At 42.4% G+C, this 17,549-nt stretch overlaps 1 protein-coding gene across 1 annotated transcript in view; it reads right to left on the minus strand.

The window, feature by feature from the left end:
• The window catches only part of PARD3B (par-3 family cell polarity regulator beta), a gene marked incomplete at its 5' end in the record, with an annotated part of 406,028 nt that overhangs the window by 10,331 nt on the left and 378,148 nt on the right, over window positions 1–17,549 (minus strand). The window contains one exon of the mRNA XM_084264986.1: window positions 16,525–16,604. Coding sequence (XP_084121112.1) covers window positions 16,525–16,604 — 80 coding nt within the window. The remainder of the gene's footprint in view (window positions 1–16,524; window positions 16,605–17,549) is intronic.

The following is a 17,549-nucleotide window of genomic DNA, read 5'->3' on the forward strand; positions in this document are numbered from 1 at the left end:
GCCCTGCGACTGCAGCCCGTTCCAGCTGTGTTTATGCTGGCTTCTTCCTTAAGGGCTTCTACGGTTACACGAACATCAGCACAGCTGCAGCGAACGGAGCGACTGCCGGCTGGACATGCTCTACCTGCTGCCCGCAGAGGAGACAACCCCTGTTTTACTGCCCACAGCATGTGGGTCGCCCTTTCAAAGTGGGGCCTTGCAAGCTGTGGGGCTGAGCACAGCTGCCCCCCTGCCCCTACCTCCTGCTGCGTGGATGGTCCTGAGCCACCGCTAGCCGGTAAATGTTAATAGCTGGTGAGACTGGGAGCTGTGGGCCACCAGCCTCTTCAGGGACGTGGGTACTAAGAGGTTAACCGTCGGTGGTGAGGCCCAAGTGCCTGTGCTCCATCACTGCATGAGTTATCTCCCTGTTGCTGCATTTAAAAATACTGTATGTAATTAACTGTTATCAGGTTGTTAAGCAGTGTGCTGAAGTGTGAACTTATCGTTCAATTGTTTCCTGTATTTACAAAGTCCCTGCCATTCTCAGAGGCAGCCTGGGACTGGCTGTTGACTGGCTCAGCTGAGGAGGGTTTAGTGCACCAGATCCTGGGAGCAGAAGCAAATTCTGGAGAGGTGAGACACAGCCGTGAATCTGCTCGGTTCCTCAAACACCCCCTCAACACGGCCTGCAGAGCAGCTGTGTGCGAATGAGATACACACACAAATACATCACTGTAACGCTGCTTTGAGATCTGAACCACACAGCACGGAGGAACAGCACAATACAGCTCCCAGTCGCTATAACCCAGCCTTTCAGGCATAGGTTGAGTTTTTACTTGTATATATGGCACTAACTTTAATGCCTACAGATAGGTACAAGCTGTGTGGCCCATTCATAGATAAAAGATGATGTATCTGCTGACTGGCATCGCTTCTGCGCTCAGTTCTTCCCTTTTTCCTTGGGACTTTTTTTTTTTTAGGTTTGCTTTTCTAAGAAACAAACCTGGAAGTCAGTGCACATCTTACACCTCAGGCTGGGGATGGCAGGACACAGCAGGAGGGCAAGATGCCACATCCCCTGCTGTTCTCTCTGCCTCCCTCCACAAGGCCCAGGGTTGGTTTCCTGGAGTCCATGGCTCCCACCACTTTTTTCGCCCCTTTTCCCTCTTGGCCTGGTCACTGTTCTCTGCAGCAACAGCCCAGGCAATGTCTGCAAGGAGTCCAAGATGACATGAGGCATCATTTGATCTGTGTGATTTTCTTCCATGCCTTCATTGTCTGGGGCAGCACCATAGACCCAGAAGCACTTACTAGCATGGGGTTTGGGCATGCAGTACCCTTGCTCTTTTGGAACTGGTGCAATCATCAGTACTCCAGATCTATGTGCCAGATCTACCCCAAAACCTGTAATACAGGCGATATACAGCTTCTAAACAAATTTCTGTGCCATCTGCACATCATGCTGCATACCAGATGACAAGATAAAATTTGCAACAGCAAAGTTCTTGGAGCACAGCAACCTTTTAGAGAGAGCAACCACAGCCTATGGCAACACAGTTCTATTAGCTTAGTCACATACCTAGGACAGAAGACATCATGATGCTGCAGCTGGAAGAGGGAACACACAAAAATGTACTTTAAAGGCACACTGAAATACTGCATCCCTGAGCAGAAGGAAAGTGCTAGCAATCAGTGATACCTTACAGAGGTGACAGGACAGCAGTTAGAAGACAGGAGCAAGCCAGTATTGAGATAAAGAGAGGCTTTGGACAGCACCACAAGCTCTAGACTTTAATTTCTTTTGAACACAGATATACATCATGTGTCAAAGACCACCACACTCAGTAGAGTCTTATGTGCAAGACGTGATGCTGTCAGTAGCTTCAGCATCTGAACACCACTGCAATCAGCGAGGCAGCCCCACTCCACTGAGGAAGGCCACTACATGCCATCAGTGAGAGAAAGAGAAGCAACGGCATTTCCTGATCTGAACCTGGTAAGGACCTGGCAGAGGCTGCAGACAGCGTGTCTCACTGTGGCTGGGGGGGTTTATGGAAATTAAATAAAAACACCCGCTAACTTGAAACAATCTTTTTACATAATGAATCAATCAAACAATTATCTTTGCTCTAGTATGTTCAAATCAAGGGAATCATCATTGAAAATAACAACCAATTTATATAGCTCATTTACAGCCACAGTAAGCTATGCTGCTGATTCACTAATGAACAATAAAGGTCACCACTACAATATCATTCTAAGTATTTTCAGATTGTGTGGTGTGATAGACTTGAAGTGGCATGTTCATAAAAAACTCATCAAGACACTTTGCAGAGGGAAGAAAAGATGGAAAAAGATCTGTGCTCTGCCCAGATACCAGACTGAGAAGATGGAAAAACTCAATGTGATGAGGAACTTCGTGCCCCAGAGTCATCCCGCCTCAGCCAAAGCCTCTGGATGTCAACAAAAGCATTTCAATGGGCTTTAGATTAGGGTCTTGTATAGGATAATGGTATCTGAAAGGGGGGAAGAGGACAGGGAGAGAATGAGACATCTGTATCCTGGAATGAAGTCAGGAAGTTAAGGCCTGACAGCCTTAGACAGCAAACAAATAGCTAGAGCACTAGCTGCGGGTTGCTGAAATGCCTCACTCCACGTGGAAACATTCCTTTTCAGTTGTGTTCAGAGAAAAGACTGACCAAAATGCAGTTTATTTTGTTACTGTTTGAGCGCTCATGATCTAGAGAGGGGTACACAAGATGCAATTACTAAGAAACGTCAGCTGCATGGATGTTACACCTACAATTACTGGTAACCTGACAACTGGGGCAATGCAGCAGAGTGCCCCCGAAATCGCAGCATCACACCTTTAACTGTTACCACAACCAGATGCTTCAGAGGAAGCTGCCGTTAGTTGGCAATTAATAGTTTCCACAGGCCTTGCAGCATAAGAACAACCTCTCCTTTGCTCCCCAGAAGCTAACTCAAAACAAAGCGACCACTAGTCTATGTCCAGGTTTGCAGAAAGATGTGGGCTTCAGAGACACAAAACACTTGACGACATGTCTGTACTTACAGATGTTGATATAAAAATCCCAAACCACAATATTTAACCTTGACAGACCTACTATTTGAATCCCTTAGACAGAAAGCATAATATGGTAGAGAGCCTGTGGTGAGTTGGGAATGATATCTTTTCCAAACCTCGATGTACAAACTTTAATGCTGAATTCCTCTCTAACAAAAATGTATGTAATTCTACTTCCAGTAAAATGGGATTTTCTTTAGAAGAACTTCGCAACAGTTGAAAGGCCCCTCTCTTTTTTTTTTAATGATGAAAATAAAAGGGAGAATTTCATATCATATCAAGCAGCTATAATATAAACCATTCCTCAAGAAGAACGTTCCAGTTTCTAAGTTAGAAAAGCACAAAGCAGCAATACCATTCCAAGGGTGCAAAATGGTCTCCGTATGCTAAAGTCCTTTCAAAAACTTTCAAAAATTTCTGGTATAAACTAGTACAACTGAAAATGAAATGTCTAAGGAGGAAAAGACCAGGGTTAAGGGTTCTCTATTGATTTCCCCCCCACACACACATTGGGATTAAAGCAATTTCAGCTGGGACCCAGCATTACAGATGTAATTATAATTTCCATTTATATTTTTAGACTGTGTACAAAGAAGTGTAATAATGGACAGCTGAACATTTTCCATTGTCCATTAAAACCGAAATGTTTCTGATGAAATCTGTAAGACCAAGGACCACTGCAGTAATCTCTCAATAACAGAGCTTTCTTCAGATGTTTGGTAACGAGAGAGAAGGGAGAGCTGTCAGCCCTTCACATACAAAGAAATCAAAACCAAAATGACATTAAGGTTGTTATTCCCCTCAATAATACTAAAGAGATTCCAAGTTAAGATCAGTAACAAGTCACTTCAAAGAAAAAATCAGATTATTCATTAAATAACCTTTCTCGATATTATTTACAGGATATTTAACAAAAAGCATTGCATTAAGGCAACATTAAGGAGGCATTATTTAAACCACAGAAAGCGCAGGGAGCAAAAAGTGGAATTTCTCTAAGTACCACTGCCTGTCTGCCATCCTTCCCTCATGCTTTACAATGCACATTTAAGTCCAGGTTTCCTGGAGGCCTCTGATAGCTAGGCAAATGATTGCTATTGAAAAGCAAAATGTATTCAAGGTAAAGCAGGTGCTTAAGTGCTCTGATGGATCTGGCTCTAAAAATTGAAGTTGTAAACCCCAACTCAATTTCAACTGACTAATTGAATTCATCCTTTTTTCTTCTTTTTTTCTCCTTTTTTCTAATTCCCTTTCGTTTCAGACCGATCTGCTCTGTGCTTACTGCCACAGAGCGTGGCGCAGCCAGTACCACAGCAGAGCGTGCAGCTCTGAGCTGCTCCTGCTCCCCGTTCCAGAGGGGCTGCAGACACCACACCGTAAAGACATCCTTACAGAAAAGGCTCAAAACCAGCACTGGTATATTCAGGCAGCCTAAATTCAGTCTAATTCCCCAGTCAGTGAGAAACCCAGATGCTTTCAGAGACCCCTACAAAGCTAATTAGAGGACTACCAGAAGTCAAGGCAGCCAGTAAGGAGAGGTACGTGCAGGAAAGTCGCATAGGCTTTCTGAGCGCTGCTGCAAATCTTTAATCCATGAATGTATAGTTGTATACCTTGTTTGCTGCTTGAGGATCTTTGTAAGAAAGACTGCTAGTATGTCCTTTCTTCTACTCGCTTTGTCCTGGCTACTGTTTTGGGTGGTTGATTTCAGTTCAAGAGCATCATTACTACCTCTTCAAGAAAGCTAAACAAAAGGACAAACTGTCACCATACCATGCTTCCACAAATACATTCTTTTTATACTGAAGACATCTCAGTTCTCTGTAAACAAATACTCCTTTTCTTTAAAAGCATAGCATCTCTGAGCGAGCCAAAATTCCTAACAAAAATGCTAAACGAGGGACCAAAACCTGGTGACACATGGATATGTACAACAGTAGCTAACACCTAGATCCAAGCAAAAAGCCATTCACATGGATTTTCAACTGTGAAATCCTGCTGAGATTGGTTTTGCTTGCCAGATTTTGTCATGATCTACAACAGACTGCTCTCAAAGTACTTCCCTTTGCCTGGAAAACAAAAGCTATTTTTCTTCTTTAAATGAAGAAAAGTGCCAGCCAGTCAATAGCCATGGACCCCTGTTGGCTCGGGGTTTTACTTGATAACCCGGGCTGGGTTTTGTTCACACGTTTACCGCCCTCTCTCTCCGCCCTTGGCTGGAACTGGCTGCCAATTTCCAAGGTGCTGTCTCAGACTATCTAATGCAAAGATTCAATCTCCTTGCTGAATTACATCTGGAGTGGAACAAAACTGGCAGATAATTCACTTTCTATTAAAGTTAACACTCCCCTCCTCCCGCTTCCCACGTATGTCATACAGTGGACGTGTTTGCATGTTCTGCTCTGTTTTTTCAGCTGCTGCAAGCGCATGAGCTATCAATTACTCTGCGTGGAGAGAGAAGACAGTGACTTGAGGAACCACTTCCAGTTTACATGACTCCTCACCTCATCACCGCTTGAACATTTACATGAATCCTGTTGGGCAAGAGGCTCGAAGCAGAGTTTCCTTAGGCACGCTCTCCCCCGCCATTTCCCCCCTCACTGAATGGTTAATCGGAGCAGAATGACTCTTTAAAACTAATATTTATTCAAACAGCTGTAGGATCCCATCTGCTCATGCAGAACGGAGTGCAGAATGGAGTGCGGAACAAGTGGAGGACACAACGCTATCAGACAGAAGCCAGCAGAAGGTATGAGTTCTGTCAATATCTCTATAGACAGATTAAGTTACGTTTGGCAGACAAAGTTTACGAGTACAGCAAAGATACTACCATTACCATAAAGTTGTGGTTAAGTTTTTAGCATATGCATTATGGTATTGAATCTATTTCTAAAATACAGCTCACTGGAAGTGTGACTATTGGCCTACGTTCTATGTAACACCAACCACATGCCTACGACGTTTGGCTGCTGAGTTTCTGGCATATTTATGACATCTTTACCTGTGGTAGAGATGCTCAATAGCTTATGCAGATTTTCCCAAATAGGCATCAACAAAAGAACAGTATCACTGTGCATCTTGTGCTTTGTTTATGCCATATTTTTAGGAACCGTTCTAGTAGAAAATATTGTACAGGTGCTATGTGACAAAATTAGTGCTAATTTACATAACTATTAAACGCTAGAACAATGCAATCTTTTCCAAGCCTGGAGGTGAGGGTAAAGATCCTTAAGAAAGCAGGAATTAATTTTCTCTAACAGGGTACAACAAGAGTTTTAGCTCCATACATGCTCTTAAAAATTACTGGTCCATAACCACCAGTGATCCGAATGTTTGCAATTCTTCAACGACCACATGAATTACATTCCTCTCTAAGTCCTATGTTTACTTCACTCGTATCTGTGGTAATATGGGATGGGGTGGAGAAGAACAGAGAGAGCAGGCAAAGATCAAATCCTTTTTCTAGTATCTCCAAAATATGGAGAGAGAGTGCCAATGTCGGCAGGCAGAGTTCCTGGGGAAAAAAATATCCTAATCAGAGTTTATCAAATTACTACCAGACTGGGCCAGACAGCAAAGAAATGAAGGGATATGCTCCAGCAGTGATCACATTTCAGTCTAAACCTACTGCTGGCTGCAAATGATAGGAACACGTCCATGCGGTCATACTGGATCGGACTCGTACCAGCTTCTACAACACTTCTTGCAGTATAAGGTGCTACTCAACCTGGATCAACACATTCAAAGCATGACTTTCTTGAAGTGTCACAGCTGAAGAACAATGTAAAAGCCTTAGGTGAATATATGGGCAAAGGAAGTTGGACAAAGCCCTCTAGAATTTAGAATATTCTCTCGATATGTTTTTTAAGAGACTTCTGTGCAGAGAAATTAAATATGTCACCTACTTATGAAATGGAAGCAGTTTGGCTGCCAATTGCATGAACTGTGTTGAAACAGCTGCTCTAACAACTGTTTTTACTATTAAATTCTTCAGTGATTCTCTTAATCCCAAATTAGATACCTCTTCCCTTTAATCACCAGTTTATATAAAAGCTCTCCCCTCTCAAGGCAGGGGTTCACTGAGGATAACAAACAACTGCCGGGCTGCGTAAAGCACTGGTCCCTGTGTTTCTCTGTGGCTCGCATCTCCCCCACCCTGTTTCTTATTTCTCGGTGGGTGGCACGCACAGTGCTCACGACTCTGTCCCGAGTGTGTTTGTAAAAGAACCCAGAACTATATTTGAGTTCCTAACATTTCACAGCCTGTCATTACCGTGCAGCATGCAATTAAGACTGTCCACATACAATTCACTTTCCTACTTTATCATCATAATCTCCTTGCCTCTCCCCTAAGTACGTGCATAAGGATACCTGTAAGTGACTCACTTTAAATGCCTTGCTATTAGGAACTTGAAACTTGCTGTCGTGACAATGCAACTCTCTGGTTCTTTTTAACATCTTTCCTGTGGTGGGTTTGTTTTGTGTTTTTTTTTCCTGAGCCTGCTTTGCAAAGATCGGATGAAGACAAAGGAATTGGCTGGATTAAGAAGAGGTAACAGCAGTCTGCTTCTGAGTGATAGGTGCCATCACAAAGCTGCTCTTTGCTTACAGGAACCTAGCTGAGCTGTGATAGAACATACAGGAGGGTCATGCGCTGCAGGAAGCTCGCTCAAAAAAATCTCTGTCCAACACGCTTAAAGATCACATATATTTACACCTGATGCTGTTGTTTTCCCACACTCCTCCTTTGTTAGCTGTTTTTAAAGCATGTTCACTGAAAAAAATCTCATAGCTACACCTCCAGCCCAAAACCAAAGCCAAGAACTGCAGTGGAGTTGTCTTATTTTGCAGTGCACTCTCTCACAGAAAGAGAAGCTGATTTCCTCACCTTTGCAGCCTAGAGTCCACGCTTTCTGATCGGTTCTGAATTATAACCCAACACAAGCAGCAGTGTTTTCATTCCACATATCCGAACCTATAAAGCAGCCAGCTTCCCAGCCTGTTGGTCTCCTGAGCCATTTCAATATCCATCTCAACAATGCCATGGATGTATTTGCATTTTGTAGCACACATCTTATTCCCCAGGTTTCACTCAGCACATCACTCTGTCGATGCACTCTATGGGATATATGCTTTTGTTTTTTAATTCGATCTTCTTCTTTTTAATTTGCATTCACTTATCTTTTTTCCACAGATCCTTCCTCTCAACCTAACCATTCTGTACCAACACTTCTTTCTTTCATTAATATTTTGTTCCCTAACAGTTGTTTTGTTCTTTTGCTCACTGGAGGCATAACTAATACAGCTTTCTTTTCTGGGGCAATGTCTCCACGACTTCATTAAATTTTATAGCACTAATTCAAGACCTTTTGTTCAAAGACAATATTTTCCTCCATCTCCTGTATTTTTAAGCTGAATTTGGTGCCCTTATTTTGAGTGGGAGGTTCTCGTGCCTGGTTATAGACTAAAATCCATACCAGACCCATGTTTTTTGTAAATGTGACACTTGAAAGTCATTTTATTTACTTCAGCTAGTATCTCCTTGCAAAAAGGCTGGCTGTTGAGTTTCAAAATATTAATTGACTTTTAAACTATTCCATATTGCATTAACTGGTTTTTCTCTATGAGGAGTTGACTGACTTATTAGAAAATTGACAAAACCCATCCCTGTCTGGCTCCTTCTACACTTCCAAAGTGTTCTTCTGGGACATCTGGCTTTTAGTGGTTTTTTCAAGTTATGTCCCAGTTGCTGCAGACATTTTCTTTGCTCAATTTTCTTTAGTTATTCCCATGGAAAACACAGAGGTGGCCTGCCAGCCACAATCCATGATTCGATGTCACGAACCTTGACCTTTCTGACTTTCTGAAGTATACTTTTTCAGTACTGAGACTTAATTTGGCTTGGGAAGAGGCATCTTGTTCATTTCAAGTGATATTTCTATTTTATTACAAAGCCAGAGGTATGTTTTACAACCAAATCTCCTTCCTTCTGAATTCAACACAGAGATTTCTGTAACTGTGATCCTATTTGCAGTTTTCTTCAGCTAAGTCTCAGAGAAAGACGCAAGACCATTTTTTGAAATGCCTACAGCACACTGACCCTTTCCTACCTGCTCTGCTTTTCATGGCCAGGACCCTCCCTGCAGAAGGCATACACAGGCTACTGTTTGTGGACTCTGCATGTTTCTGGGCAAGTGTGTTTTGACACCACGCACAAAAAAAGAGCCTTCAGACTCCACAAACGATGCTGAGGTAATTCTGGTACTGTGGCACACTGCAGCACAGCAACTGAAACTGAAATAAAGCAAAATAAGCTGCAACAGAGCAGTCACAGCTTCCTGCTACACGTACATACCACAAATCTGCTGTCCCACTACGGATTTGCACTCTGTCCTTGAAATGCGGTGACTTCCCTGACATCTCAGAGACCCTGGGCAGTTTCCACAGCAATCAGTTTTATTATCTTGCAGAGTTAAGTAAAGTTAGTTAAGCAAATCTTTAAGTGTTTGATATTGGATTTAAGCTAATCTTTTAATGAGCACATCAGCTTGGTTCCCAAGCCTGTGCTCTAGCATGCAAGAACGATCTTTTTTCTTTGGCTGTATTTCATCTTGGCTGGTTTATTGCAACGTATCTTGGAGATCCTTGAGTAGGACCAGTATTTCCATTAGAACTGATTCTAAATTCATCTGCCAGGACTTAAAACCAACTAAAACCATACACATATTTCATTAATAATGAGATCACTGCATTGGAAGATACAGATAAGATTTTGCTGCTTTTTCAATGAAAGTGCAGCTGTCAAGATAAAAATCTTCAAAAAAAATATCCCTGAGTTACTGATATTACTCCGGATGATTAAAACAGAAGTGAAAGTTAATAATCAAGTGTAATGAAGAATATACTGTTTGAATATTATTTACGTTTCACATTAGTAGGATGAAGAAATGAGTTGGGTCATTCATTTTTGTGCCCTACTTAGTTCTAATCCTATTTAAGACTCCAAATTATCAAGTCATCTTGGTTTTGCAGTTATGTCAGGGGAATATTAAAAAAATATATATATTTACATTGAAAGTTAAAAAAGACCACTCACAGTTGATTCTGAAATCTTTCTCTTGACCTTGTCTCTAATTTTAAGCAATATGAGAAGTAAGGGAAATACAGACTTTTTTCAGCTGCCCAGAACTATAAAACATTTCCCTATCACCTTGCCCTTCACTGCTTTGGAGGGAAAATCTGGGCATTACTAAAAATACTGTGTATTATAGCACCAGAAGCTAATAGGTTTGCTTTATAACTGTGTAATATGTGTCCGGTAACATGGTTTTACTGACAGACTGTGAGTTTGGTGATTCTGGACTGGGTCAATAAATTATTTCACTACCAATAAAATTCCAGCACACACACACATCCCCCACACCCATTTACAAAAAGGTATGTGCAGGTGCTCTTTTCAACCAGGTGAACGATGCTTCAGTTCAAACAGTGCAATGGCAGCAGTGACATTCCCTGCAGTGGCTTTGGTTTGCATCAGCACTGGTACCCTCTGCCTGCCACAGAGCACAGTTTGGGGCTAAAATGAAACGAGAAAAGAAAATTCCGTAGAGCCATGTAATGAAGTCAGCTGAAGAGAAGAAGTGGAAAACTGAGAGGCAGACTGCTAATAAGAAGTGGCTGAGCACCAAGAAGGTCCCTGGAAGATAACTTGGCAGAACAGCATAAGTATTAAGGGACAGAGCAACACTGTCAGCGATACTGAGAACCACTGTGCCACCACATGGCACTTGCCAGTGCAGACAGGTCAACATCAAACCACAACCAGGACACCACATCCCTCAGCTGACGGCTACAGCCACGACTGCACTGCTGGGTCACTCCCGTGCCGCGTACTGTCGTGTGCCAAGGAGGAATGCAAACAAAGTGTACAAAATGAGAAGGGGGACAGGCAGGATGGAATAAGTTAAATCAACATGACTTAAAGCAAAAGAATTAATTGTGATTTAAATCAACAAGCAGGGAATTTTGATTTAAATAATTGATTTTAAACCTTGCATTTTCATCTGTGCTCCTTGGTTAGTCAATTCCCGTAGGTCGGGAATGCTCTGACAAGTTGATTTGCAGCTAATTATAGTCTGCACTAAAATTGTGATTTCTTTTTGTTAACCAGGAGAATACACTATATACATATTTAAGTAATGTCAGTATATTAATTTCAGATTCTGCTAGACAATGGTGAATGATGACTCTTATTTAATAGACAATTAACTTTTTCTTGTGATTTGTGTCAAGTCACTTTCTGATGACATTTCTGGGATTCAATTAAGCTGCAGAAGTCCTGCATTTTGAAATAAACTTGCTTGGTAAAATAAAGGCAGGAACACTCAAGCACAAGAAAAGGCTAATGAAACTGGCTAAGTAATCCATTCCTTCTGTTTGAGGAACCTTATCTCTTCATGACATAGATGTTACAGAAACTTTGCTTTTGATCCAAAGAGCTGGAAATATTTTTGACTCCACTCTAGAGGCTACCTCGTAAATTGACTCCATTGGGACTTCTCCTTTAGTCAATGCTGTTTTCATGCTCTACAGTGTTAGACCTAAGTGGTCAATCTATTTAATTTATTGAAAGGGAGGTTAAAAGATAACATAAACAACCACTGCATAGAAATACTGACGGGGAGGGGGGGGGCACATTTTGCAGGCTTGGCTCAGGAAATCTAGCAGAAAAAGTATCTCACATCATATCTAGAAACTGAATTCAGGTGGTTTCAGACTTGGGAAAAAAGAAAAGGCATAATCTTTTTAAACAGCAAAATAATTAACCTCTGAGGAATGTAATGAATTCTCTACAATGTGACATTTTAATTCTAGAAAAGATGTTTTTATAAACACATTTATAAAAGTAATGTGATGGTCCAAGACTGAAATTTAGTTTGATGCAGAAATGTAGGCAAGGCGATCAAAATTGTTCTTTCTGGCTTCATCCTTAGAAACAGAGGGTGTGTTGCTTTAGCCTTAAGAAGCAGAATTTGCACGGTCAATGTGAAGAGGACCTTCCAGCTTGGCAAGACTATGTGCTGCCACTGTACTCCCAGGGTAGTTCCTTAAAACATTTGCAGGTTTCCCAGTTTTAAGATGTATGCTACATTGAAGGCAGATATTACTGTAAGCCAATTCCTGGTTTGCTCAGTGGTCTCCTCCCAGCCACAGCAATACAGCTGAACTCATCTACACAGCCTGAACTCATTTTTCCATGCTAGCAGTTATTTTCTAACACTCTTAGAGCTTTTCCAGCCTCACCCCTTTTCTTGACAAAAACGCGTGTTTTTCAATAATACCAATGTCTGGAGCATTAGCTTTCTCTTGGAATCAGCTTTTCTTAACAGGAAGATTGCTGAGCTTTGTGATCTACACTCATCACGTCACCAGTGTCCCGTCTCAGTGTCTGACAGGCTGCTCTTGGTCACAGCCAGCTCTTCCATCAACACAGAAAAGCACGTGTCCTTGAACATGAGTTTTCTCCAAACAAGGCTGCTGTTGGCAAGACGCTGATTTACATTAAGACAGACATCCATAAAAGCCAGTTCAAAAATAAAGCTATGAAAAAACAGAGCAGCTTCAACTTAATATCTGTTCCATAGCCCCATCAGGAAAATATTCTGGGTTACGCCATGAAAACAGGCATTAAAATTAGTTTAGAAAATACACATTTTTCTGGCTCTCACACCCTCGCCCTGCTCCTCTTCCTACAAGAAGAGGTTAAGATGTACAAGAATCAAACCATTCTTCTCCTAAGCAGGAGAATTTAACTCTGCTTAATGCTACTACTCAGCACTACTTAGCTGTAGCCCCAGGGCAACATGTAAGTATTGAGTGCGAAGAACTGTATCTCTGGCAAAGCCTTCCATTCTGTCTTTCCCACTTTGCCGCTTTTCTGCAGACAGAGCAGCACGAAGCAGTGTGAGATGAAGACCTGCAACTGTCCTGCCACAGCCACTTACCATCTAAATCAGATGTTTGCCTCTGACAGAGGCAAATGTCAGTCTACAGACTGGCATTATTTTACTCTGAAACTAAATTACTGTAACGCAGCTGGACACTCACGAAGCCAGTCACATACAAAGCCATCTTCCTAAGGCTGCCACCCCCAGTTTACAGCTTTGAATTAAAAATGTAACCTTACACAGGAACAGATCCTCCAATCAGAGGCAAAAAGAGTGTCACTGAGCTCAGGGTGGGACACTGGATTTGCAGCTGCATCTACCGAAAAGGCATTCACAGCTGGATTCCTCAAATACAGTTAATATGGACATCACCTGAATCTGGACTATAATATCAGCTTCAGAGAAAGACAGAAAAATACAAACCAGCAATGCACCAATGATGTCTTATAGCTGAGATTTTTTCATCCCAGCATCAGGGCTGTTGGACACTGCTGGCAATCGGACTTCCCCTTCGCACAGGATGCATGCCTTTGCACTGGAGGAGGGTAGTGCCTTGGGGACACACAAAGCTACCTGGCAGGTGATCATTCCCACATCTCACCCAGTGGGAAGGAAAACTAAAGCTCTCTTACTCAATTTGTCCATGCCCACACACACTGGCATGACTCCTGCTGACTTCCAGGTAAGCAGAAGAGTTTCCCTGGGTACGCTACCCTTGATATGGCACCGATCCCCTCCTCTCCCCTCATCCTGTGAAACAAGCTGCAGTACAAGTGCTTTGCTCAACTCTCTTCTCTTTCCTTGTGCTGTGCCACACCAGAGCAGCAGACAAAGCTCATATCCTCCTGGACTTGATGCAATATTGCAATAAGAATCTGTTTCCCAGTATCTACAACCCTCATCTGAAGCCTCTTTAGGGATCTCTTTCTAAATTGGACTTAAACAGTATGCAAATAATTATGTTCTGCGTCCAGATCAAAAGAGCTTAGTGGTTTGAGCTGAGGACAGGGATGAGACAAGGGCAGGAAACCATGAACTAATACTGGAATACTTTGGAGAAGAAAGCTGCTCTTTGAGGAAATACTGCCTCTGTATTTCTTTCTACCTTCCTTTTTCTCTCTTTCTTTTTTTTTAATAATGCTGCCCATTACAGTAGTAGTCATGGATCCTCCACTGAGAATACGTTGGCAACTGGGTGTTTTTTACCTGGATTCCTCTATTCTCCTGGGCAGTCAGCCACGAGAACAAAAGAAATCACTCATTTCCATTAGTGGCTGGCAGTGAGACTGCATCCCCTTCTCCTGGATATAGACCTCACTCTAGCAATCTCGTCACTTGTGACTGCCAGGGCTTAATGGCTGCAGTAACGTGAAACTGCAAAACTTACAGAACCCGAGTGTACAAGGCAGCAGGGGGTTGCTGGGCTGCAGGCATGCCCAAGGTGTGCTGTCCCAAAGCTCTGCTCCTGCCGGGGTGGAAACCCTCCGGGGATGCAGCATGGCCCACGTGCGGCAGGGCGAGTGTCCGGGTCAGGGAGCACAGAAACCCTCACTCTCCAGCATGATCTTCTTAGGCACTGAGAGAATCAATGCTCTTCACACCCATCTTCAAAAGCTTATTGAATGTTTGGATGACTTCCTAAACAGCAAGTCCCAGCCAGCTCAATACTCAAACCTGTCATAAGAGCTGGAGAGTCATGTTTCCAGCAAGTTAGATGGAAGTTTTGGGAAGAACACTGTGAGGTTCACGATCTGATTCAGACATATCTACTTTAAAAAAACCCCTAAACAATAACCAACACCAGAAAATGCAGGGTGCAGAGGTAGGCAGTTCAGGCACTGAGGAGCCATGCCCAGGATGCAACAGCTTTGAAAAGGAATAGAAGAGAAGGAATACAGAGAATGCTACTGCATAAAGCAACAGCACATCTGCATCAGTGCTGCTCACTTCTGGTCACCTGTGCCTGAAAGGAATACCAGTGAAATGAAAAGAATTCTGGGTGATGGAAGGTATTTCACTGGGAAATTTCCATTTTATAAAGATTGAAAAAATAAGGTTGATTAACTTGAAGGGAAACTGAATAAAAGGAGACATGATACAGAAATGCATAAAACACTGTGGAGAGTTATACTGGGCACCAGCTGCTAATTTACTCTTGTAATTCACAAGGAAGTACTCAACAAAATTGAAGTTTAAAGTAGATAAAGAAGAGTGTGTGTAATTAAACTACCCCTAAATAACCTGCAAAAATCACTGTTAAAAACATGACAGGAGACATGAGGGTTGGAGGATAAAATACGTGTATTTACCTAGGGAAGTAAGAACTATCCTCAGTTGGTCAGGAAATACATACTGGACACAGGTTTGGAAAGCAGATTTCTCTTAGAAAAAACAGTTACTGCACAGGATGAATTTTCAAAATGATGACTGACATGAGCATTGTTTGAATGCAATAACTAAACCACAAACGCATCCCTTTAGTTTAGAAACCACATACATTAAAAATGCCCAGGAACATCCAACAATATCTTGTGAGACAGCCTTTATATATTGGTTTCCAGAAGTAAGATATTCTTTGTATTTTCAACTGGAGTTGGACACAGCGTTACATATTTATCAATCAATCTCTCCAGTGACACCTTCGAACGTGAATAGCTCAGTGGAAAGAAGCAGCAAAAAGAAATTATTCACTAGTTCTTTTCTCCCTTGTAAATTCCCTTTGCCTTTAAAATTACCTTGCTTGTAGGTCCAAGAAGTGGACTGGGCAACCCCTCTAAGGTCTTTCCCAGCCCTCTAATTCTAAAGGGGGAATATTTTCCTATTTTTGCTTTTCTCCCTCTGCTTCCTGCTATCTCTTTTAGCATTCTCTCGCTCCCCTTTCTGGCTCGCTAAATCTTACACTCCACTATTAGAACTCCCATAGAAACAGGACTGAAATCTTTGAAACGCTCCTTTTGGTTATGCCCCACTGGTTTCAGACTAGAATTATTCTTCATTGAGTTGATAAGGATTAAAAATTAAAAGAAGCCCTTGAGAATTTGCTCTCATTTCCACAACGTTCAACTGAAGCACAGAGATGTTCTACTGGAACAGGACTGCTAGGCAGACGGTCTCTGCAGCAACGGTGGGACTTGAGCAGCTGTGGCTGCTGTAGTGGAGGTTTTCCACAGCAGCACTCTGTCAATGCCAGCTAGGATTATATCACTATAAACTCACTCATTTATGCCCTGCTATGACCTATTATAACTCTTGCAGAGCCCGCTTCCTCAATGTCACGTTCTTTACCTATGGATCATGACTCTTGCTGACATGTTCAATGAGACTTTTTTTTTTTTGTAATTCAGAAAGCCCAAATTAATAGTACAGTTATAAAGATGGCACTATATCAGCAGCAAAAGGTGAACAAGACAAAACTGCAAGATGATCTCCCATCAGCTGTGGGCTGATTTCACTACTGGTCAGAGGGAGGGTGAATCCGAGGGGGGGTGTGCGCGAGGCTCGGTGCTGTACCTGGGTAAGGACGCATACTGTCTCTCCATCCCCTCGTAGTGGAGGCTGTACGAGCTCCCGTCTGGACCTTTTCCAGGCACCTGTGGAGAGGACAGTAATTAGAGATGAAGATCAATTATGCAGCTCAGCTACTAACAATGCATCTCAAAACGATAAGCAGAGAACACATGATGCTGCAACATGCCAAAATCAACAAAAGAAAGGCAGGGGCTGAAAGAAGCTCCAAATCCCGTACATAATCTTAACACTGCTAACAAGAAAGGCTTCAGTATCACAGAAATGCTTACAACAGGTAGAATTTTCAGAGGCTTTTCCTCGCCTGTGTGCTATAACCTCGTCTGTGTAGAATGCTCTCTCTCCTCCCTCCTAGAACTCAGCAACTCGAGAACGTAATCTCATTAAGCACACCCCTTCTGATCCCAGTGGCACAAGTACCTGAACCAAGGCTAGCATCTTAGTACCAAGTTTGCTGTTTTTTTTCTCCACTCATGTGTTTTGTTCAGGTATAAACCACGACATAAACAGGCTTTCCTTTCATTCTTAACACAAATCCAGAAACTTTCCCTAATGCCACTGCAAAGCTAAGCATCCAGCTGGGAGTTAAGTGCATTTATCATGCTCTGGTGCCATTTCAAAAGTGAAGCATTAGTGCACTCAGTCAAAATGCCAGCTCACTACTTGGTTTGTTTTCAAGATGGCAACTGGAGTTGGCCGGAGAGCGCAATTCTATCAGGAAGGCTCCAACTGGGGTACAAAACGGTGAACTTCAATGCTTTTAGCACACAGGAGCTCTCCCAATTTCACTCACTCAATGCCTGCTGATGGCCCAAAGTGTTAAGAGCCTTGTAAAAATGGAGCTATTAGTCTTTTCCTCCATAAATGCAGGAGGCTCTGCCTGCCTTCGGTGTTTCCTACATTAGTATGTATTCCTATTCTGGTGCTGCTAGAATCAGCAGTTTTATAAAGCAATATACTAAGAGGCCATTTAAAATCCCCTTCCCCTTTCACAGATTAATAGCAGAAAG

Source organism: Gallinula chloropus, assembly GCF_964237585.1.
Source record: "Gallinula chloropus genome assembly, chromosome: 5".
In the NCBI taxonomy this organism is placed as follows: Eukaryota; Metazoa; Chordata; class Aves; order Gruiformes; family Rallidae; genus Gallinula; species Gallinula chloropus.